Source organism: Ambystoma mexicanum, chromosome 8 (assembly GCF_040938575.1).
Source record: "Ambystoma mexicanum isolate Mex_15411 chromosome 8, UKY_AmexF1_1, whole genome shotgun sequence".
Lineage (NCBI taxonomy): Eukaryota > Metazoa > Chordata > Amphibia > Caudata > Ambystomatidae > Ambystoma > Ambystoma mexicanum.
Genome location: NC_090929.1, coordinates 343,081,535 through 343,106,484, shown reverse-complemented (window position 1 = coordinate 343,106,484; position 24,950 = coordinate 343,081,535). Strand labels below are relative to the sequence as shown.

General features: G+C 46.6%; 1 protein-coding gene across 1 annotated transcript in view; it reads left to right on the top strand.

Annotated features, from left to right (window-relative positions):
• The window catches only part of LOC138471920 (ectonucleoside triphosphate diphosphohydrolase 8-like), a 349,536-nt gene that overhangs the window by 130,104 nt on the left and 194,482 nt on the right, over nucleotides 1-24,950 (top strand). Inside the window, exons 5-6 of the mRNA XM_069609793.1 lie at nucleotides 3,110-3,269; nucleotides 20,103-20,333. Of these exons, the coding sequence (XP_069465894.1) occupies nucleotides 3,110-3,269; nucleotides 20,103-20,333 (391 nt within the window). The remainder of the gene's footprint in view (nucleotides 1-3,109; nucleotides 3,270-20,102; nucleotides 20,334-24,950) is intronic.

Below are 24,950 nucleotides of genomic sequence, written 5' to 3'. Positions count from 1 at the left end.
GCAGAGGAATTGTAAATTTGAAGCCTCTACAAAGCTAACAGGAAAACCGTGTTTGTTTGGCACCTCACACAGGAAACGTGCGCAAGTTTCGTTTCAATACATTTTCGTGCAAAGTGCAACTTTGTTTCCATAAGACTCCCGTGGTCTTTGCTAGTCTGATTCATGTTCCTGAATGTTTCCTTCGGTGGAGGTGCTGAAGGGAGAATTGTATTTCTGAACTCGCCATTTAATTCTGACTGTTGCAAACTTAAAGGGAAAATCATTATTTCCTAAAGCCTAAAGCAGTCGTTTAGGTTTGGCTGGATGAAAAATTAAGCTAAAATCCTCATAAAGACGAGCAGGGTAATTCAAAACGTGGTCTCCTCACATGTGACCTATAGTTGGAGTTCAGGGCCTAGTCATTATCTCCAGACACAGCGGCCTTCACCATCCTCAAATTCTCAGAATAATGATACAAGACCAAGCCAAGTTCAAAGCTAAAAGTCCTGGCTCGTGGTCTATGGCATCAGAGATGGTATGTTAAAATTGGGAAAAGTAGCACCTTCATGTTGCTTCCCCTGCCAATATTGTGGCTCATGTGCTGATGGCTGGCCAAGTAATCAAGGGTGGTGAAGCCACTGTCAACCAATCAGTGTCCTTAAATAACGGTGTCTATGATTGTTGCACTAACCAATCCAGAAGTATAGAAATGATATGGATCCACTGTTATCAATTCAGAGGTGGTCGCGGGTGGAGCCATCAGATAGGGCATGACCAATGAAAAGACAAACCCTTATGGATTGTGTACATAGATGACTCCCCTAACCATCCCTGCACCCCATAGGTTTTTGTGTGATGTGACGTCAGTTATGACGTGTTTCATGCTTTAAAGCTGTTTTCAAACTCTAGACAGATGACAGGTTGGAGATTTTCAATGTTCATTGCTGTCCCTGTTTTATATTGGTTGCTAATAAAACAGGCCTTTGTCCTTTATCTTGACTCTTCCGTTTTTGGGTGCAGGAGTTCCTGGCCTATCTGGTCTGCTAAGGGCTGGGACTTTCCGCCCTGCCATTAGAGGGTCTGCACAGTATATCAAGTTGGAGGTGCAGAAACCAATCAGAAAGCATCTCTCCTTGGCATGCTGTGCCGCTCCATGATAACAGGCAGCTCCCCTCCATCATTCTAATACCTGCTACACTACTCTAAACTGCGACTCTTCTGTAGGGGTGATATCTTTTTATTGGGGTGCACAGGAGGGCACTTCTTGTAGCCCCTGAAGTATTGCACAATACAGATGAGAGGGCTGTATTGGCCTGGCCATTTTCAGGCCAGGCCAATCCAGCCGTGGCCTGAAAATGGAGGTCTGACCTAATTTGTGGCCACAGTCATCCATGATATGATATGATATGATATGATATGGCATTTATAACGCGCCTATACACAAGTGTTTCAAGCCACCCCACATGATGCAGTAGATGGGCTTTAAAGAGGGTACTAAGAAACAATGCACACAAAAAAGATGTGTCAGTTGTTGACGGTCTTTGTAATATCAAGCATTACCTTTGTGGGTAATCATGCCAATTCTGACAGTACAACAAGGCTTTTTAAAGATAGAGTTCTAGAACTCCTAACCCATATCTCCACTCATCCCTCTAACCTTTCTGTAATTATCAGTTCTGGGATGGTCATACATCAGTAAACAATGGAGGAGTTATAAGGAAGGTGCACCAGCTGACAAACTGGTCTTTTCCTGTCTGTCTCTCCAGTCTGGCAAAGCCTCACCTCATGTTACGGGGGCTACATCAGGCAGCGTATGAGTCAAAATAGGTACAATTGCACGGACCGGCAAAGCCTCACCTCGTGTTACGTGGGGCTACATCAGGCAGTATATGAGTAAAAAAGGTACATATTACACAGACTGGCAAAGCCTTACTTGATGTTGCAGGAGGCTACATCAGGCAGCGTACGAGTCAAAATAGGTACAATTGCACGGATCGGCAAAGCCTCACCTCATGTTACAGGGGGCTACATCAGGCAGCATATGAATCAAAATAGGTACAATTACACGGACTGGAAAAGGCTCACCTAATGTTACGGGGGCTACATCAGGCAGAATATGAGTCAAATAGGTACAAATTACGGGACTGGTAAAGCCTCACCTCATGGGGTTTGGGGCAACATCAAAGAGACTGCTGCACAGTAAGGGCTCCGTAAGATAGTGAAACATAAGCAGTAAGCATAAAGGGAAGGTTTTAACCACATGAATGTCACTATAGGGGCCTTCTAACCACAAACACGAAAGTGGTTACACAGATCTAAGAACACCTAAGTTAGATTTTTTTACACAGGGCACACTACGCACAAAAACGAAAGTGCTTGCATAGATCTAAGAACACCTAAGATTGTTTTTTTTACAGAGGGCACACTAAGCACAAAACCGAAAGTGGTTGCACAGATCTAAGGACATCCAAGTTCAATTTTGTTTGCAGTTTCGTACACCGTCTGGTAAAGCTTTGCCTCAAGGTAAGGGGGGCTGCCTCAGTAGTGAAGGTAAACATGAATGGCAGCAGTAGGAGGCAGGGTACGGTAACAATAGGTAAGTTACAGATTAGAATGTTAACCTAGAATGCAAGGAAAGAGTGAATTCAAGTCGGTAGGTTGAAAGTAGCATGACTAAGGAGAAGAATTGAACAACATTCAAGACAGAAGCCTTAGAAGCTGGCCTTGGAGCAGGGCCCGGATTCACCTCCCGGCTCTGAGGAGGTTCTCCATTTGTTGAAATAGTTACCCAATCGGGTCGTGGCATGCTGTTGTGTGCTTCCAAAGGAGTTTGGATGCAAGCAGGGTGGAGAGGCCCCACGGCAGCCATCTTGGAAGTAGGTCTAGGCCCACTTGATCTTAATGCAGACATTGGTGACATTGTTGTAGCCTGGGTGTTCTTAGGTTCATCCTGTTGCAGTGATGTTCCACAGGGCTTCAAGTGTTTCAGAAAGGCTTCAGACAGGCTTCAAGTATTTCATGATATGTCAGCATAACTGTGTTTCTTGTAGAAGTATCCTACATCGTGCACACTGCAAGACAAAGCACACACAAGTAATAAAAGAAAAACTCTCCAATTTCCATTTTCTAGGCGTCAGGATCCTGCAGCTGCTGACCGGATCCTCGAGGAAGTCAGCAAGACCTTGCAGGAGTATCGCTTGAACTTCCGGGGGGCGCGCATCCTCACAGGAGTAGAGGAGGGAGCCTACGGGTGGGTGACCATCAACTACCTGCTACACTCCTTCATGACGGTATGTCTCAGCTAGCAATGAAGCAATTGGTCCTTAGTCACGTGATCGGGGAAAGAGTCAGATGGCCAAGGTAAGGCAATGCAGGCTCTCCATCCCGAAGGGCGAGGAAATCAAATGGATATGATTTGGTGAAAAGTTGCTCAAAAAAGGCACATGATCTCAAGCTCAGAGTGCTGCTAATGGGAGCAATGCTATCTATTTGTTTTTTTCTTTTAGCACATTTATCAACTATTGTGGCCAGATTGCAGAAATGTTGCGATGGTGCAAGTGCAAAGTTTGCACAGTATTAGCACTAAGGCAAAGTTTGCCCTATTTTTAAAAACACGTGGACACATTAAAAAACCATTGCACCTCGACAAGTGCAGTTTGGCATATTACAAGCATCAGAGCAAAAATTGCACTAGTGCAAAAAAGATGCATTATCACTACATATTTGCACCAGGGCAACGTTTGCCCTAGTGCTAATACGGAATGGTATTAGCACTAGGTCAAACTTCGCCCTGATGCAAAAATGCATCAAAAATGTGTCTTTTTAGCACTAGGGCAATTTTAGACCTGGTGATTTTAATATGCCAAACTGCACTTGTCGAGGTCTACTGTTTTTAAAAATATATATTTTTATTAATTTTACAAGTGACTTGAACATTCCCATTTCCCCTCCCCTTCCACCCACCACCCCATCTCCCCTCTGGGTCGGTTCAGTCTCTGAGAGCGAGGTTTCACATCTTTTGCCTCATTTAAACAGGTCCAGGATCCTTATCTTGTGCGGGCATCACTGTTCCATATAGTCACTTTAGAGGTATTCGAGGGTGGTGCCCCAGTCCTGTCTGAATTTATGATGGATTCCCTGTATTTTGTATGTTAAGAGCTCCATTGTCATATGGGACCAGACTCTCCTCATCCAGTGAATTGCTACTGGGGGGTCTCTTTGTTTCCATTTCTGAGCTATTTCCAGCCAGGCTCCTATCAAGAGTCCCATAAGGTTACGCTTTTGCGTTTTGGTGATATGTTTATCTTTCGGGTTCCATATCCCACCCATCCATGCTTCTTCTCCCTGGTTTCCCACATGAGGTAGCATTGAGTGGATGTGAGACTTCACCTCAGACCAGAATTGCTGACGTTTCGGGCAGTCCCACCAGATGTGTCGCCAGTTACCTTCCCCTCCCCAGTGCCGCCAACATTTGTTCATGGAGTTCCGAAACATCTCGTGCAGCCTCTCTGGAGTGTAGTGCCACTGTACCAGCATTTTCATCAACATTTCAGTAGCTTGCATCACCTTAGTGAGTTTGGGTATTAACCCCAGATATGCTCGCAGCGTTCTCTAGGGATTGAAGTATGTAGTGTTTTCTCCCATCTCCTTATATACACTAATTTGATGCCCTCCCTCATGGCATTGATGAACTTGTATGTGTTTGATACAAACTTCGTGGTCCCTGTGTTTGCCATAATGTAAGTTTCAAAAGGGGTAAGATCCCTCAGCGCAGCATTTTTCATTTGGGAGGTGCTTAACCAATGATGTAATTGTTCATATCTTTATCTGTCAGTACTGTCTAAGTTCAGTAAGGATGAACAGTCTTCGAAAGTTCTTATTTGTTGTAAGTGGTACATGTCCCCCACCATCCGGCATCCTCCCTCCTCCCACTTTCGGAATCCTCCTGTCTTTGTTTCCGGATCGAATTCTGGGTTTTTATATAGAGGCGTGAATGGGGCTGGGTCGGTAGATAATGTTCTTTTCTTTATGGCTCTATCCCAGATTTCTAACGTGGAGCTCATTATTTCCCTTATTCGTAAATTGGGGTGTCTATGTTTCCTTCCAAACCAAAGAAGGTGTCTAGTGGGTACCGTCGTGACCACTCTGTCTTGTGCCGCCCATAATTTATGTGAGTGCTCTGGTATCCATTCTCTCAATACCCATAGTTGTGCGGCCTGGTAATACTTCTTGAAGTGCGGGAGGGCACAACCCCCATCCTTTCTTGAGGCAGTTAGGACCTAGCTGGATACTCTTGGTGTCTTCCCCTTCCAGATGAAACCTGATTTTTGCTAAAGATTTAAAGAATACTGGTGGGATTTTTATTGGGGTTGCCTGAAATAAGTGGAGGAGTTTCGGCAGAATAGTCATTTTAATTGCCGTAATCCGACCCCACCACAAGCCCGAAAGGGGATTCCATCTCGCAGGTCACGTCTGATTTGGTCAAGTATTTGGGGGTAATTGTGAGAGTAAAGGTTCTGTATTCTGCCTGTTAAAGTAATACCCAGTATTTGGCTCCTTTTTCCACTACCTCCAGGTGCTGTTCTGCTGCTACCAATTGTATTTGGACGTTATTCCCTGCCAAAAACAGGATCTCAGATTTCTGCCGATTGATTTTTAAGCCTGAGAGGGAGCCGAACCTGTCGATCTCGTGCATTAGCATCGGGAGCAAACCCACCGGGTCCCCCAGGGTCACCAGCATATCATCTGCATATGCTGCAATTTTATGTGTATGGCCTGCCATCTCTATCCCTTTTATTTCCCGATTGTCTCTAATGCGGGCCAGTAGTGGCTCCAGAAAAATGGCGTATAGCAGTGAAGACAGGGGGCACCCTTGTTTAATCCCTCTCTCGATATTTACTTTTCCTGATAAGTCTCCATTCACTGCTATACGTATGTTCGGGGAGTTGTAATTTGCCCTGACCATATCAATGAAGGTTTCTCCTATACCCATTTTCCTCAATATCTGGAAAAGGAGTGACCACTCTACTCGGTCAAATGCCTTTTCCGTGTCTAGCGCCAGAATTATTGCCGGGGATCGTTTTATGCCTATTTTTTCTACCAAGTGCAGGACTCTCCTGATGTTGTCGTGTGTCTGTCTCCCAGGGACAAACCCGGATTGGTCCTGGTGGATCAATTTCGGGAGGACCTACGTAAGTCTGGTGGCTAGTATCTTGGTATATAACTTCATGTCTAAGTTTATCAATGCTATCGGGTGGTATGAGCTTGGCAGTATCAGGTGCTTCCCTGGTTTGTGAATTACCAGCATCTTTGCCTCATTCACTGATTGGGTGATGCTACCTTTGTCGCTAAAGGTATTAAACAGTTCTTTTAGGACTGGGGTCAGTATGTTCCTATATACCTTGTACAATAGTGCAGTATACCCATCAGGGCCTGGGGTTTTGTTGCTAGGGAGGTCCCTTATTGCTTTGGTGACTTCATCTTCCGTAATGTCCTCACCTAGGGTGTGCTTATCTTCTTCTGAAAGTGTAGGCAGCTGTACCTCCTCTAGATAGGATTTTTGTCTCGTCTCGTCGGGGCGGTCCGACGAGTAGAGGCGGCGATAGAATATTTCAAATATGTTCCCTATCTCTGCTGTTTGTGTCCTCCTTTGCCCCATGTGGTCTACTATGGCCCCCACTGTCCGTTCTTGTCTTTTCCCCTTGAGCTGCCTGGCCAGAAGCTTATCGGCTTTATTAGCTTTAACATAGTACCAATGTTTCTACCGGAGCAAGTGCTTCTCCGCTCTTTTTGTGCGGAGTGAGTCCAGCTGGCTGGACATGTCTCAAACTTCTCTTTAATTGCAACGTTCTGGAGGATTTCAGCTTGGATTCTCCCTATATTTGCCTCTTCTTTTTCCCATTGGTGGATCTGTCTTTCCCTCAGAGTTTTTAGTGATATTACATGCCCCCTTGTGACCGCCTTTAGCGCTTCCCACTGTGTTTCTTTGGAGATCTATGGGAGGTTATTACTAGTGAGGTGTTCTGTTATGTGGTCCTTAAGAGTGTTCCCCAATACTGGTTCCATTTCCACAGCCCATAGGTGTTTGGGGCCCACAATAATTCTGTTCACAGAGGGGCATGATCTGAAAGTGAGATGGAGCCTATCTCTGTATTCTGAATTTTCCCCAGGATACCCGCCGAAGCCCAAAGGTAATCAATCCTTGACATGGAATTGTGTACGTGTGAGAAGTATGTAAAGCCTTGTTGTTTGGGGTATATATGCCTCCAAACGTCCTCAATTGCTAGGTTGGCCAATTTCTGTCTTAGTGCTTTCGATGGGGATCCCTGTGTCCTCTGTCTGGGGTCTGACCTGTCCATCATGGGATTCCATGCAATATTCAAATCCCCTCCTAGAACTATCTCCCCCTTGGCGAATTGCTCTAGTTTATCCAGCCTTTCTTTAAGGAAACCTTTCTGTCCCGTATTTGGGGCATATACCAACGCTAATGTGAAGGGAATTCCCTTTAAGTATGTGTTCACGAAGAGATATCTGCCCTGTTTATCTGCCTCTGTGTGGAGTGGCTGTATGTGTAAGGTGTCTTGTACTGCTATAAGGACTCCTGCATTTTTGTCCTCTGCATTTGCCTGCAGTATCCGGTTATACCCCTTTATCCGCACCTGCTTCTTGTCCTGCCCCTTGTGAGTCTCTTGGAGCATTACTATATGGTAAGATCCCTGTTTCAGGAAATGTTCAACCTTCTTCCTTTTCACTGGAGAGTTTAATCCTCTGATGTTGTATGTGAGTATCTTCACCCCCATTCCTTAGCAAAAGATAATGTTCTGATGATCTGCCCTCGTGGCCTATGTGAGTATCTGATTGTTTCCGCAGACCCCTCCGCCCCAAACAGCGCATCCCCTAACCTGCCTGTTTATCTCCCCCTGCCCCCCGAAACTGTCCTGAGGCGCGATTTGGTTACTATGACCGCTCAGGCTTTCCGCCTTCCGTGCCATGCCCATCTTCCCTCATGTTTAACTTGTAGGGTGTCCTAAAACCCTCTGGATTCCAAGTCCCGTCCCGAGCGGTTTCCCCCTCCACCCCTCCGTACCTGCATTATTGGATGCGTCGCTCCTCCAAAGACTATGGTGATTCGGGATTTACGATCATCCGGGACTTGGCTTCTCTTCTGTTGTTATGTGTGCTTTAATCTTTTATTTGTTGAGAGGCAACCCCTTGACTTTTCTGCCGTTTCTCTTCCATTCCCATGGTGACCTCTTCTGGGAGGGCCTCTCTTTGTCAGTATTCTGGTTGTCCTCCTCATGATCGTGTATGCCCAAGATTTGTTGTCCTTCTTCGCAAGTTGTGACCCTCCGCTGCTTACCTTCCCATGTGAAGAGGAGACCGAATGGGAATGTCCATTTGTATCTGATTTGTTTTGCTGCTAGCGCTCTCACCAATGGGCCCATATTGCGTTGTTTCTGCAGCGTAGACTGAGCCAGGTCCTGATACAGCTGAATGTCCTGTCCGTTCATACGAATATGATCCATTGTTCGGGCTCTGCTAAGCCCCAAAAGGCTTCTCCTTTTGGGGGTACGATGAAAGTGCCACCAGTACTTCCCCGTGGCGGGATCCGGTGTACCCTATCTATTTCGACCTCCTCTTCATCTGTTGCATCAATGATATCCTTGAAAACGTGTTGTACCGCCCCCTTCAAATCTTTGTCTTCTACTGTTTCCAACATATTCTTTATTCTTATGTTCGATCTGTTGAGTGGTTCTCCAAATCTTCGCATTGCAGCTCGAGATTGTGGGTCCTTTGCAATAGTTGTTCCTGGATCTCCGCTTGTTGTTGCATTTCCTCCTCTAGGTCTTGTGCTATTTTTTCCAGGGTGTTGTTCTCTCCCCTAGGTCTGTGATCTATGTCTTCAGTTCCTGCACTGCTGTTTTCAATTCGCTCTTAATGGAGTCGAATTGGGTCTGCATCGTGGCTATAAACTGGGCTTGAAATTCCCCGAACCATGTTTTCATATCTTCCCCGCAAGCCATGTTGGTACTCTGGTCTTCCGTAGTGGGTTTAATTGAGGGGCCTTCTTGCCTCTTTCTTCTCGAGGAAGCTATGGGTGCAGTCGGATCGGCCCCCCAGTATTGTGTTAGGGTCTGGTCGTTCCCCTTCTGGGAAGACTGTTGTACAGCTTGGGTTGGCCGCCCCCTGGTTTTAGAGATAGGTGCTGTTGAATTGCCCTATAGCCTCTGATCGAGCCGTGGTGTATCTTCAATGGGTGAGAACGTGCTAGCGGGACTGTTGCCATTCCTGTCTCTGCACGGAGAGTTCCATATCACTGAGCCTGTGCCCCGGCTGCTCGCGACCTATTCCTGGGACGTGGTCTTTATCGGTGTCCGTTCCCACCACCCTCGCACAGTACCCCGTTGCTCCTGTTGTGCTTGGTGGGGTATGAGCTGTGTTGGGTGTGTCTTTCGTTGTGTTCGGTAGCTCTTCTGTTGTCACTGCTCCTCTTATGTGATCACTCCCTTGATGGGGGTGTTTCCAGGGCCGTGGTATTGGGCCTCCTTTTCCTTGCTGCCCCCTATATGTTCTGAATAAGCACAAGGTCACTTAAGCTTGCCCTGCAAGTCCCCACTGGATGAAGGCTCCCCTTGCAGCTCGGGAGATTATGGCTTGAGCTTAGGGTTTCTATGGCCCCCCACGTTGTTAATGAGAAGGAGGGGGTGGGGCACTGTTTCCTCGTCAGTTCGGATGCGTCTGGACCTCCCCGATCCGGCCCAAATCGCAGACCCGGCGTCCGGTGCTCGGCTTCAGGACCGGCAGGTCTCTGGTGTCTAATGCTGTCCCCCCGCGGCGTTACTGTTGGGAGGGGCTGCCTAGTTCCACCTCTTCACTGCTGCCTGGATGTGCTCCGGCATCTCCGTGAGGCGGCCGCCGGTACAATTGACTGCGCCTTCCTGTGTGGACCTGAACCCAGTCCTACGTTGCCGCTGGGCCGCTGCTGGTGTTGCATGTCGTTGGAGGCGCGGGGCATTTTCCAACCTCTGCACGGCCCCCTGTATCTGCAGTGCTCCGCCGCCTGTCCCTTCGTGTCTTCCACCGCGTACTGCAGCTTACAGCTTGTCTGGGCGCTCTATTGCGTCGCGGCAGGCCGGGAAGTTGGCTGCGCTCGGATCCGCAATACGAAGGAATCTGCTGCGGTGTCACCTCTATCAGATGGTCCCAACGTTCCGCTAGTGTTCCCGGTGAACCTCATCGACTCGTAGATGAGGCATCCGCTTCATTATGGAGCTTTTTTCTTGCAGCGAGGGAGGGTGGGACGGAGCCTCACTCAAGCACATCTTCCGCCCTCCGCCGCCATCTTGGGATCCTGCACTGGTTTGTTAATGTGTGCCGATGTTTTTTAAAATACTGCTAATACCGTGCAAACTGCACTTTCACCGGTGCAAAGTTTCTGTAATCTGGACCCAGGTGTCCAAATGTATGCAACACTTAATGTAATGAGGGGCCAGATTATCAAGTAGAGCAAACGAATTTAGCACCAATTTTGCTGTTTAGATAATACGGAATGGAGCAAAGAGGTTTAGCTCCAATCGGTATTATCAACAAGAAAGTTCACTAGGGCAAAATGGAAGCAGGCTGTTTTATTTACTACGTTTTCTGCATAACAGGAATGGAAATGTCCTAAACACCATTCGATTTATGCTGCGCCGTAGACATAATACAAAAAAGAGTCTGATTTATTTTTGCAAAAGTGCAAACGTTTTGCGATAATATGGATTGCGAAAGAAATTGTTTATTCCTTTTTGTATTATCTAAGCGTTTACTTCATTTTTTGCATTGGTGGAAATGTTAGATAATCTGGCCCCAGAGTGTTATAAAGCGCTTTATGTAGCATTCCTAAGACTTGTGAGCAGTGTTTTAATAGCTGTTATTATTAAACACTTTAACGAGACCTAATTTAGCAATTTCATAAGAAAGAAGTGCAACATCAGCCCTGCCAGGATTCAGACTTGCAAAGTGCCAGCTGCACCCATGTATGAGGCGAGCACTTAACCTGTGAGCAGTCAATCAATAAACTTAGTCATGAGCACAAAATGACGTTTGATGTGCTGCAATAGATAGTGAAACATGCATTTACACTCTGATATGTGACAATAGAAAATTCTTAGGTTTTTCTGATATTGCGTAAATGACACAGTGAAGAACCAGGGCAGATTTATGAAGAAAAATCAAGATCATAAAAACCTTAATTCCTAGGGGCAGTTATTTAAGAGAAGACGGATCCATTATCAAAAGAAAGGGAGGAAGACAGCCCTGGGGTTTTGGTTATTGTGGTGTTTTGCGAGTGCACTCATATGTCTTATATGTATAGAGGTTACTGGCGCCAGAGAAGGTGTGAGGATAAGTGGTGGAGGGGATGTCCGCCAGTAGAAGGTTGTGGATAAGATTTGGAGGAGTGACAGGGGAAGTTTTGTTTGCCCACGGTGGGGGGAACGAAGATTGTGGTGAAGTGACAGAAAAGGTTTGTTTTCTAGAGGTGCGAGGTAATAGGTGAAGGGTGAGAAGTCGGCTTGAGGTGGTGAAAAGAGGTTGCATTGATATTATTTGATGTTTTAGCAGCATGTGTAGTTAAGGTTTGGGGTTAAAGGATGGAGTTTGGTGTGCGGGCGGCATTTGTGGTGCATGCTCCAATCAGTGTTGGGGCATGATTTTAAGTAATTTAAATGTATTTTAACACTAGCTTCTCCACCAGGTCTTGCACCTCCACCTCCCCTTCTTCTGGACACTGTAACCACCTCCTCACTGTGTTCACTAAATAGATTGCTAACATAAGGATCTCACTCGTTGTTACTGAAACACAGGAGGAAGATCCCACAATCACCACCTTTACCACTCCCATAGTTCTCCTGACAAAATCTTTGATTTTCATTTAGTTTCCCCAGACGATATTGCACTGATTAAAGTCGGCAAACCAACTAACTTCATAGCTGACCCCATTCCCTCCACGATTATTAAAACCTTCCAGACCTCTTTCAGGATTCGCTATGCTCCATCGCCAACTTGTGTTTTTTCCAATGGCGCCCTCCTCTCTAACTTAAAGCAGGCCTTGATTCGACATTTGCTAAAGAATTCCTCTCTGGACCATGCTAATGCCACACATTCTAGGGTCTAGGCCAATTGCAATCCTCCCTCACATTTTGAAATAATTGCCAATCTTCAATTACAAGCTTTCATTTCTAACAACACAATTCTTGGTTCCTATCATTTGGGCTTTCAAACCAGTCATGGGACAGAATACACCTTTCTCAAGGTGTGTGATGGCACATTATAAGTTACTATTGAGGGAAGAGTCATCCTCATCTGCGTCTTAGACCTTTCGGCAGGCTTCTATATGGTGTATGTGACAATTCACGGGATCTCCTCATTTCTTCCCACAGGGAGCCGTTCCCTATGAGGCTAGGGATTGAGGCTGCTATCCAAAAGTCCCCCTAGGGGTGGTACAATGCGGGAGGACCTCATAGGGAGAGACTCCCCTTATGGGGATAAGGACTCCCATACTATGAATAACCACCCTAAACCCTTTTGTTTACAACCCATGCTCCTTGTAATCCATCTAATAACCATCCTGAGAGTACTACTGTTGCTGTTGTAAGGTTTCTTCTGTATCACCTGCAAGATCCAACATAACTGTGATGAAGAAAAAGCGGGGAAAATGAAGAATAACCTTAGGATGAATAGCCAAAAGACTGTGACGAGGTGGCTTCAAGGAAGCATGAAGAGGACCTTGAAACAACTGGAAAGAGACTTTGCTACACAGGGGCGGACCCTTCTGTATAAAGTAGAGATTGAAGAAGGACTTAATGACCAGGGAATAGCAGCTGGCCCACAGCCATAGCAAAGGATGCTGGCGTGCTTAGACACTGACCCGGGGGATTCGGATCTGGAGAAGAGGACTTACTGAGAGGCAGTCGGCCTTCGATAGAGGGAACCTCGAGTTGCAGGCGGAGAGGGTCTCTGTGAGTCGAAACATCCACTATGAAAATATCAGTGGTTGTGTGAACTCCGGGAAGTGCACCGAGTGGTCCAGACACTGCACCCAGACCACCGCAAGTCGAACAGTACCGTGGAACCACACTGAAACACCAACCAGCGGAGATAGGCACGCGGAAGATGTGTGTGAACAAGAAGCTGACTCAAGACCCCGGGAACATGCACTCAACCACAGTCAAGCTAACGGGAGTTGCAGGAGACCCGGTGGGATGCAGGGGAATGTAAAAGTCAGATAAAGAGTCAGGTGTTACTCAGGAGTGATCTCCCTCATCAGAATGATACACAGAGAGCCAAGAGTCAAGTGTTACTCCGGAGTGATCTCACTCATAACAGTAATACCCAGAGAACCAAGAATCAAGTGTTACTCGGGAGTGATCTCGCTTGTCAAAGTGATACCCAAAATATCAAGAGGCCAGTAGTCCTTGCACACTGGTGCTAATAACCAACGAAGAAAAGGGCAAGAGAGATTAAGGGAGAATAAAAGCATAGAAGTCCGTCACCAGACTCAGGAATCCTCAGAGAGTGTGTGGACCTGATTGCGACCAGCCACACTGTGAGGGGCCCGAGATACACCGTTGAGCGGCTGGCGCAGATACGACGTGTGGCTCCCCTCCCCCTTCGGTGCAGCAGAGCCTGTCTTCAGACACTCGGGATCCCTCGTGGGGGCAGTGAAAGTTTCACGTCCGAAGGCGGACAGAGAGGATAAATCGTGAGCCCAGCTGAGGTGTGCCGGCTCCGCGGGCACGAAGAAGCGAGGGGCCACAGGGAACACCTCGGAACGTGTGCCCGCAACGCAGACCCGATCCGGGCCGCACATCAAGGACCTCCCTCCCCGGCAACCACCGTGTGCGCTGTGAGCGAGCGGCTGGTGCGCCTGGGTCGAGAGAGGGCCCCACCCGGCGGCGAGCAGCTGCAAATAAGAGGTACGTTGACCCGTTCGGGGCTTGCGCCTCTGCAACGTTGTACCCAATTCCCTCACCCCAGCGAATCATCCTTGCCCTGATCACACTGCGACACGGTACGCAAACGAACCCAGGGAGGCCCAGGGGGTGTGGCAGAGCGGAGTGCCCCCCCCACACTAATCTAGCATTAACAGCTCCTGGCCCCGCAGGGATATCAGGAAGCGGGTGGGAAACATCTACAAAACTCCGTACCTGCTGAGAGAGACGGGGGAGAGCCAACACAGTACAGTACTCGCGGGCCCACAGGGCTCTAAACTGCAAAAGACAGGTCTCCCTCCAAAGCCACAGACAACATCAACTGCTCCATAGCCGGGCCCAAACAGGCAGCTGGCAACAGCACAATCCACAACTTTGTTCCCCACATGGGCAGAAGCATCAGCTCTACAAACTAAATACTGTATACCCTACTATGCCCAGAGGCAACAGAGTCAACAAAAAAGGGCCCATGGATGCATTCACCAGCCCAACCATGGAGGCTGAAGGGACAGACTCCCAAAGGGCAGACCCCCCCCCAGCGCACAACAACAGAAACACATCAGACCCATATATGGAAGCACTGCAGGCAGCGTTTGCGGCCGTGAACACCAATTTAGATGATATTGGCAATACCATAGCCACCATCAGAGCAAACATGCTACAAATGAACACCCGGGTTACCGAAGCTGAAAACAGGATAGGCATAGTGGAAGACACCACAATTAAACACGGCAAAGACATTGATGATATCAAAAAGAGCCTACGACAGGTGCAAGCGAAGTGTGAAAACTTAGAATCGCGATCTCGCCGAAATAACATCCGCGTGGTGGGCCTGGCAGAGAAATCCATCAACGTTCCTATGGAAGTGCTCCTGGAGGAAGTCATACGAAGGGCCCTACCGGACGCCCAGTTTTCCCAGCAATTTTTGATTGAAAGGGCCCACAGAACAGCAGCACCTCCCCCAAAGCCAGGGGTGCCACCACGTACGGTAATTGCCCGCCTGCTGAACTACCGCAATAGAGATCAAATCCTTCGCCTGTCCAGGGAAAAAGGAACACTTTCGTATGATTCTGCCAGAATCCATGTATACCCTGATTTTTGCAGCGGGGTGCAGTCGGCGCGCCGTACCTTTGACCAGGTGAAAAAAGCACTCAGGGCAAGATCAGTGCCGTACGCAATGCTATTTCCTGCAAAACTGTGTATACATCCCTCCGGGAGGACACATTTTTTTGAGTCCCCAGAAGAGGCTATGACCTATATAGAGTACAACATTCCACTGCCTCAACAGCCAAATGAAATGCGAGACAGATAAAGATATGCAGACAACACAGATAGCTGCTCACCTACTCCGATCTGTGATACTACAGCGCAGCAGCCCTGAGGGCAGTCATGCTAGGTAATAGTGAGCGGCGACCCAGCGGAGTCACCCACCTTTTTCAAATGAAGTTTATCAATGGGGACACACTGTCCAGTTGGGGGGATAGTGAGGGTGGGGGGAGCGGTGGGCAAGGGCATGTTGCCCAGTTGGGGAAAAGGGAGAAACAAGAAAAACCGACAACTGCAAAGATCGCAAAATACCAGAACTAATGCAAGACTCAGAAGAAACAGCGACAACACAACACCTATGGCAAAGTCAGGGAAACCACAGGGGTTGAGACTATTCACGTGGAACATTAGAGGCCTTGCTGACCCAATCAAGGCGAGGAAATTACTGAGCTATGCAAAGAGACACAAAATTGACATCCTCCTGCTACAGGAGACCCACGCAACGAGGAAAGTGACTGATGCATTTGCCCGAACATGGGACCCCACAAAGGCCGCCACTAACTACTCTACACAAGCCAGGGGAGTGCTCACAGTGGTGCACAACTGAATTAATTTTCATCTCGCCAGGTCCGAAACAGATGAAGAGGGCCGCTACGCAATCATATGGGGTACACTGTGCAACGAAGAAATGATTATAATGAACACTTATGGCCCCAATATAGATTCCCCAAGCTTCTGCCTAAAGATCCTCGCAGTGGTATCCCCAATAGGCCATGCCAGAGTGCTGTGGGGTGGGAACCTCAATACGATCTTGGACCTGGACCAGGACCGAACCTCTGGAAGTAGCAGGAGCCACTCCAAATCCCCCCAGACCATACTTCAAGCTATGAATACAGTCCCCCTCGCAGACGCGTGGCGAGAACTACATCCTCAGGAGAGGGAATACACCTTTCATTCCTATGTACACGGCTGCAGTTCATGCATAGACTATTGGCTATGCACACCGGATCTTATAGCAGACGTAACCGCATGTACTATACATCCTCGCACAATGTCGGATCACTCCCCGGTCCTTCTTGAACTAACACCGTCCACCGCAGAATACACTGCCTAGAACTGGAGAATGCCCCCCACACTACTCAGGGATGACACACTGATAGAACCCCTCAGATTCAAAATAACAGACTTTTATGAACGAAACGCAAACTCTGTCAAATCCAAGGCAGTTATCTGGGAAACCTTCAAGGTCTGGCAGCATGGGCAATTAATGGCGCAAACTCATGGAGTGCTGAAAGACATAAGGAGGGAACTGGACCATACTGAACGTGAACTGAGAGACCTGGAAAAGACACACGCTACCAACAACACTGAACCCATCCTGCAAAGCATCTCAGAACATCTGACAAAATTCAGATCACTGGCCGAACGGGAACTCTTCTATACGACACAACCTATTAGAGCCAGGAGATACAGCGAAGGGAATAGAGCCGGCCGTACGCTGGCTAACCTAATCAAAGCCGAGCAAGGAATGAGGCATATCACTAGCATCACAGATGCGGATGGAAATGTGCGGACTAAAGCTGCCAATATCAACGAGGTATTCCAGAAATTCTACAGCAAACTCTACACTAATAGAGACCAGGTCTCCCAAAGTGAACTACGAGTCTACATTGACTCAAATCCCCTACCCCAACTGAACACAGCCGACAAAGAGACCCTGGACCTCCCACTAACCATTGAACAGCTTGAATAAGCCATAGCGGACTTGCGGGCGGGCAAGGCCCCATTCGCACATCTTCGGTCATTGAAGTCTCACGGTTCCTCCTCCCCATACAAACTTTGATACCAATCTCTGAAGTTGCTGAAAAAACGGTCTGCCTGGCCAAATAGGGGGGGCTTCCTTTTGAATATCAAAATCAAGTTCACTTCTTAGCTATTACTTTTTTTTAAATGCCACTCTTTCTCAGTGTCCTCCATGTATTACTTCCCTTTTCCATTCATTCTGGCTCTTAAGCTAGGGAATTCTGGGCCTATCGATTACTACATCAATTTTATTTTTACTTTTCGGATAGTTTAAAAATGGCTTAAAGATAACTTTTTAGGTTTGGCGTTCCCTTACTGCGTCGTTTAGGATTTTGTGTGCACTTGCATTATTTTGGAATACCCAATTCTTGTTTTTTCCTAATTTCCTTCTACTGTTGTCATTTTTTTAAAAGCAATTTTGATAAAGGCACAATAAATGAATACATGAATAAATACATTTGGTGACAGCAACGTTGACTGCATTCATGCCACCCGGACCTACTCTAGAACCAGAGTTCCACCTTTTAAAAAAACATCACCCAAGACACTGCCCCATCTATAAGCATATGCCGCCGTGGCACGGTTAAGATTACGCATGCTGTATATGTGTGCTCAGCAATGGTTCATTTGCCAAGCTTGGGATTGCCAGGCAAGGGATCTCTTCGGCACATACTGAATGCCTACATACTTTACAGATGGGAGTGTGCCTCGGGCATTTGGAGCAGGATCAGCCAAACTCTGGGATGCACCTGGTGAGTGTGCACATGCTGTGATGGACACAGCGGCAGGCTTTGCGCCTCAATAAGAAATAAAATTGGTTCTCCTGAGTGCACTCATAGCACTCTGGAGCGGGACAGCAAGCATACATAACAGAGTAGTGGTTTTACTCGATGCTCAGTAAAAATGTATTCTGCCTGTATGCCCACCGCAAACTGAAAGTAATAAATTAGCCACACCGTCAATGATAGCACAGGAGCACCAAGCATAATTTGGAAGTTGACTATGACCCCCCAAGATGTGGGTGGGCCCAAATGAGGGTCCATGGTACGTTCCTCTTCTCTTACTGAATGGCACCCACTGAATGGCACCTATAACATAAGGGTTTGTGTGAATACATTGCATAATAAGGCACTGATCTGTCTGTTTAGCAAACTAGCGCTATCTCTGTGGCTTGAAGCCAGTTAACTTTCAGCCAGGGATGTCATTTGGGGGTTGCTAGGAGTCACAGCTGCGACCTCTGAGGTCTCCCTTGCTACCCCTGAGGTCTCCCTTGCTACCCCTAAAAAGAAAGAAAAAAATTATTTTAAATTGAAGCTCCTGGGCTGTGGCCAGTGCCATGTGGCTCTTTGTTTCTGGAGTGGCTGGCTTTTATGTTCAGGCCTCTTAAAAAAACAGGGGGTTCCACAAGTGTAACACTTTGAGCAGTGCCCGAAATGAGAAAGAATAGTAATAACAAATAATTTGTCTTTCTGGAAGTCTATACAATAATTGCTATACTCATTAAATGTTTATTTCAGGCACACTTCTGGGGGTGAGTCAATGATTTAGTCTGTTCATAAACACCTCAAATTCACAATGCAGAAAAACTTCCAAAAAGCATTTAGAGTAGAATAAGCATCAATTTCGGACTATGTATTTTGCATTTTGCAAGTTGCAGTTGTAGCATTTATTTTCTGCGTGTGTCTCTGTTACGATCATCACAAGACCTTCCATCTTGGTGTCCTCAGTCACGTGCCAAAATCCTTGTGCCTAAACACTTGTGTACAGTGTAGAATTGTTTGACCCTAGCACATAAAGTGGCCCTTGATTTCATTGGTCCACAATTAATGCTTTGTTGTAATGTGTCTATGTTTCCCTTCTCCATGCCATGCTGTTCAGGATGTTTGCATGTATGAAGTTAACAAGTGCCCAGAGTAGGGGAACCTTTAATACACAGTTATGAACCTTCCCAATGGCATGTATTTTGCCAACCTCTGAAGCCGGAAAAGTAGATCCACGCAGGCTTGTTATGTGGCCAACTTTGCACCAGACCTGCAGATGAACTGGTCTGCTGTTAAATCTCAGTTACCAGTTAGTTTAATGGTATCAACTACAGAGTGTAATTTGCTTTCTGACTTTGAGAACGTTCAGACATGTAACTGTTAATTTTACTATTGCCGGTAAAATAGCTCAGTGGGTTGAATGCTCGCTGCTGCGATGTGTGTGTGTGATCTGCAGGTTGGAGGTTTCGTATCCCGACAAGGCCAACACAGCCTTTCATCCTTCTGAGGTTGATAAATGAGTACCAACACAGGCTAGGTTATATTGTAGGTATATTTTTTTTATATAAAGGTATATTTATAAAGCGCTTAAGCGTAAGCTCTATATAATAACACTTCATTATCATTTGGCCTTGGACGTCTGCTTGCATTCACAATAATTTGGTAATATGGGCCTATACACACTGATCTTAACGATACATATGGTGATCAATTCTTGTATGAAATGTTTATCACATTGCAGTGATATTGTAACCATATTTTTCGTAGTGTACTTAGGAACATTGGTATGTGAGGCCACTTCCTGTTTTGTCAAGGGGTAAAAGGTCGTTTTTCATCGCTTCCCATGATGTTTGTCACTTCAGGGTGGGGTCAAATGACATCACTTCCTGTGATGTAATCAGAGGTAAATGGTCGTGTGCTGACACTTCCGCTACCCCCGGCATTTTGGTAAAATGACGTCCCTGATTCAGAACTATGGTTCACTTTTATTATCAAATGCAATACTTGTGAAGTTTTTATTGTTTTACATTTGACCTCCTGCAATGTCCATATTATTTTCACGTGCCGCCGTCTTTTATAAATACTCTCACAATAACGAATAAGGCACTTTCCAGTGTTAACCAGGTCTGTGGGAAAGGTTGCATATCTCTGTATAATCTAGACATGTCCGCAGTCTTTAGTGGGTTGTTACAAATGACAGTGCAAATATTATTCACTCCTCCCTAAATCTAATATGCGGGTGAGGGAATATGTCCATGTTTTTTTTTTTTTACAATTTGGAGACTAACAGCTGATCTTCTTAACTATCCCTTTTTGGCAGTATTCCTTTAAAGGCGTCTGGGTGCGACCAGCCAAAACTGACCTCTTCGGTGCTCTGGACCTGGGAGGTGCCTCAACTCAAATCAGTTTCATCCCGAATGTTGATATGGAGGACAAAAGAGATGAAGTGAAATTCCGCCTGTATGGGGTGAATTACACGATCTACACTCACAGCTACCTCTGCTATGGACTACGACAGGCGCTCAAGCTTCTTCACTTGCAGGCAGTAGTGGTAAGAAATATTTTTTGGGCCCAATTCTGAGCTGTGGCCAAAACTGAAGTGGAAAGCCCGCATTCCCTCCTCCAGTTTCCAGCACCACCATTCTGAGGCGGGTGCAAGGTTTGGAGGTGAGCTGTCCTGCTTTCCAGCTGCAAAAGCTCATAACATCTTCCTTTGTAGGAGCAACGTGTGCACCAGTGTCACTACGAGGATTTGTAAAAAGTCTGCCACTTTTCTTATTTACTAAAGTCTTGTTGAGCCTTCAGTAATTTAGAAAAATTGTGTTGCCACCCAGGGAAAAGCATAGCTTTCAAAAGAAGAGATTCTGTAGAAATGTTGAAGACACCTCACAGGTGCCATATTTTAACTCCGTTTTTAGGTGCAAAAGAAGTGAATCTGCAAAGCAAAATTCCCCCAGAGTGTCTGCCCTGAATTAATGATGGTCACTAGGGCTGTTACAGGTCCATAAAGCAAGCACATGCAAAAGTGCCACATTCTTAGTTTAACAGATCATGGTGCTTGTAAGAAAAGTATTGCTCCTTCATGGTGCAACACTTTTCTTATTTTTGTTTGCACCTAAGAATCGGGCCCATGGTCTGTAGACCATTCAGTCCCATTGGTAAGCGTTCATCTACCGCATGTGATAACGACCAAATCCAGAATCTCAGGGAAATGGTAAATTAGCACAGTGGTTAAGCACGTGTGTGCAAAATGAAAACACAGGCTCAAGCCCAGTTGACTCCGCCCTTCAGCCTTCCCAGGTCGATAAATTGAGTATGATTGGTGTGGCTAATATGAACACATATTACCCTTAGATTATCCCGTCTGTAGCACGCGCTGGATACATTGGAATTAATAGTTTGAAAGGGAAAAGGGTGGGATTGCACTGAATCCAAAAGTGTCTGGGTTGTGTTTTTCACATAAAACCCCTTGTTACAGAGAATGGATCAGTCCACCACTTCTTGCAGTGACGCGTAGTGCTGCTGTACATCCCAGTACACGTGTTTCCAGAGTGCAGCACACACATGCTTAGTAATGATATGGCATTTGTGATATGATATGATATGATATGGCATTTGTAACGCGCCTATACACAAGTGTTTCAAGGCACGACGAGGCAGGGAGGGGGGAACAAGGGGAAGACAGACAACGATCCTACTAGGCCAGGTGACATTCAGACCGCGCAAGTGCAGGGGTAGGGGAAGGGAAAAATGCAAGGGGAGGTGGAGAGGGGGAAGTGCAGTACAAAGTAAGTAGAATTAAATAAATAAATAGGGCCAGCTGGTGGCAAGTGCAAGGTAAGTGCAGACAAGTGCTGGGAAGGGGGGCTGTGAGTGCTGGGAAGGGGGAGCTGTGGCAAAATGAGTCTTGGTTTGGCATACAGACTGAGGGCCTAATTCACAGAAGTGCTCTATCATGGCAAAACCCCATTGGAAAACACTCTGTGAATCAACACCTTAAAGTCTCCAGCTAGTTAAGCTGTAGAAGCCGAAAGAAGCAGCTCGATCGCAACAGCTTCCGCAGTATGGGATGTTGCCAAGGGTTTCTGATGAATCAATGAATGACGTACTTACTGTAAGGCACAGGAATCCTGGTGTACTCTGTGCCTAGAAGCGCATTATGCAGTGAATCGTATTCGATCTTGCATAGCGGAAATCAATAATGGCGGCTTCCAACAAAAATAATGGCGGTCGTCATTGCAATTAGTTCGTACTGTGACAAATTCACTTCATCTATACGTAGCGCCCCGCCCCCTTTGACAGGCTTGGGGGCCAAGGATGCCCACTTGGTAGTACATAATGTGCAATCAGGATTCCCATGATCCCCTACATGTGCCCAATGTCATCATGTTTTATCACGATCTAGGGACATAAAGTCAACTGAAATATTCAAAAAGAAATTAAAAACACGTCTTTTCTATTAGATACGCCCCCCAGCAACTGTCTCTATGATAATGTTCCACTGAAACAATCTGAATGTAATCCTGCCCCTTTAGCATTAGGAGTTGTTTTTTTGTGTGTGTCTATGTCAGCGACCGTAAGCCCTCGTGTCATTGGAGCGCGATACAAATGCATATACAATACAATCAAGCCAGGCTGTAATGACGCACAGGCCCTGCCTGGTAGCCAGACGTTGAAATGGGCGGAAGTCGCACAAACTCGAAAAACTCTATTATCACTTCCCTAAAAGAACAACTCCCCATCTTCGCAGGATCATCAGCAGCGGTTTATCCACCTCACTGGTGCCTCAAGACAGAATATACCATTCACGCTGCCACCTGCCTTTAGTAATGCAGCCCACACATAAAAGTCATCCAGGGCTACTCCCCACCTATCCATTAGATCCCGAGGGTGCCACTGGACCCAAAATAATACTGAGTAAAGGTGAGTCGCAAGCAAGGCTCCTTTCAGACATTGCTTCAGCATGATAGACGAATCAAGAGGAACCTCCCAAACTTTACCCTCAGACCACAGAAGGTGAAGGCTCCTACTGGGGAGTCATGTAGAGTCCACTTCTGCATTACTTCAAAATGACAGTGAAAGTCCTTGGCCTTGACATGGAATGGCTCATGATGTAATCCTGCAAATGAGGGAGGGGAAATCAGACTCAGAGAAAACTCCTTACTAGGTCAAAGGGAAAATCCAGGCTAGGGAGGTGAGCCCGCTCTGCAACAACGTCCACAGGGGATGACGCAAGTGGGACCTCACCGGTAGATACTCCCCATTAGGAGACAACGATTCCTGTTCCCGTGACGAACTCCCTACAGTTGCACACACTATGGCCTACATAACAAGCTCCACAATACCAAGGGCCTTTGTATATCAAGACTGGGACGAAAAAAAAAATCCCCAGTGATGCCATCATCTTATTGGAAATGAACACGTCACTCAGAAGCGTTGGTAGAGGGGGGCTGAAGGGGCTATAGCCCCTGGTCTTTTGGTTGTAGCCCCGGACAGAATCTCAGAGGCTACAAGCAAAAGGCTAGCTAGCCATGAGTCCTGACAGTCCCGACATTAGCATAGCCCCGGATCTTTTACAGACCTAGCAACACCCCTGATGTCGCTTTCAATCTAAATATGCAAAACACTGAGATGAGTACGTTAAATAAAGTACCCTGGAGAGAGACGGGGAGAGAGGTATGCTCACGCAGGCTAGAGAGGCCCCCTCGCAAGGTAAGGCGAGGAGTCACAGTATGCAACAGTGAGGAAACCCAGGAGTCTGAACACCACCCGACACAAGAAGCTGGGAAGCCAAAGTCAAGGCTCAGCCCCAGTACGAGAGAGAAACAGGGTAGAACCTTAACATGAGAACTGGCAGGCCAAAGCCAAGTCACAACCCCAGTACGAGAAAGCAACAGAGCAGGAGCCCAGAACGAGAGACTGGGACACTGGAGTCATGGCACAAGGCCAGTACGAGAAAGCAGCAGGGCAGGAGCCCAGAACGAGAGACTGGGATGCCAGATCCCCGGCGCAACCCCAGTGCGAGAGTCCAGCAAGTTAGAAACTGAAAAGAAGGTGGTGGCGAGAACACGGCACGGTCCTAGAAATATCGCAGAGACATCCCCATATAGAGAATCCGAGAGTATGTCCGACTCATTATCAGGTCAGAACACTGTATCAAGGAGAGGCCGAACGAAAAAGCCTACATGAACATCATGTTTAGAAGCCAGAGAAGAGGCCTCAGAGGAACAAGCCTCCCAAGGACGGGGGAAAAGGGAACAACGGGAGAGCAAAGAGGAATCATATCATACAAACCACATGTCCCAGCAGAAACTATGATATATAATTATCCTGGAAACATATACATCTAGTGTTGGGATACAAGAGAGAGAAATAACATTGTGAGAAAAGATATGTGGAACCTACATTCTTGTGATATAAGAGAGAAATACCATTCGAAAACTGTGAGGAGAGGAAACCTATCACTGAACCAAATAAATAAGAAAATAGGACAAAGCCACCTGAACAGTAATTCACTCAGGGAGAAAGACTTCCTGAGGAAGAGTATCCACCTAGGATACCCTGGAGTCAACAACTAAGGCTCCATAGATATGATATGATATGGTATTTATAACGCGCCTATACACAAGTGTTTCAAGGCGCGACGAGGCAAGGGAGGGGAAAACAGAGGGAAGACAGAGACAACGATCTTACTAGGCCGTGTGACATTGAAAGCGTGCAAGTGCAGGGTGGGGAATTGGAAAAGAACCGCAAAAGCGAATCCCAAGGAGAAGGGAAAAGTGCAAAGAGCAATTGAAGAGTTACGGAACTTAATCAAAGAAATCTCAAGAGACTATTGATATGATAGGTTATTTATAACGCGCTTAATACCCAGAGGTTTCTAAGTGCAGACCCGTGGCTCGAACCTGTGTTGCTCCGAGGAACTAAGTGCCTTGGAAGCAAGACGACACGGAGCAACACAGGTTCAATCCCCGGGTCCGCGCTTAGAAACCTCTGGGTATTAATGAAAGAGAAAACGTTAGAAGGCATTGTATGGCGATATACCAAAATCACCAGAAAAGGGCTTGGCACTGGGGGGGGAACCCATGGCAGTAAGCGTGTTATAAATAACCTATCATATCAATAGTCTCTTGAGATTTCTTTGATTAAGTTCCGTAACTCGTCAATT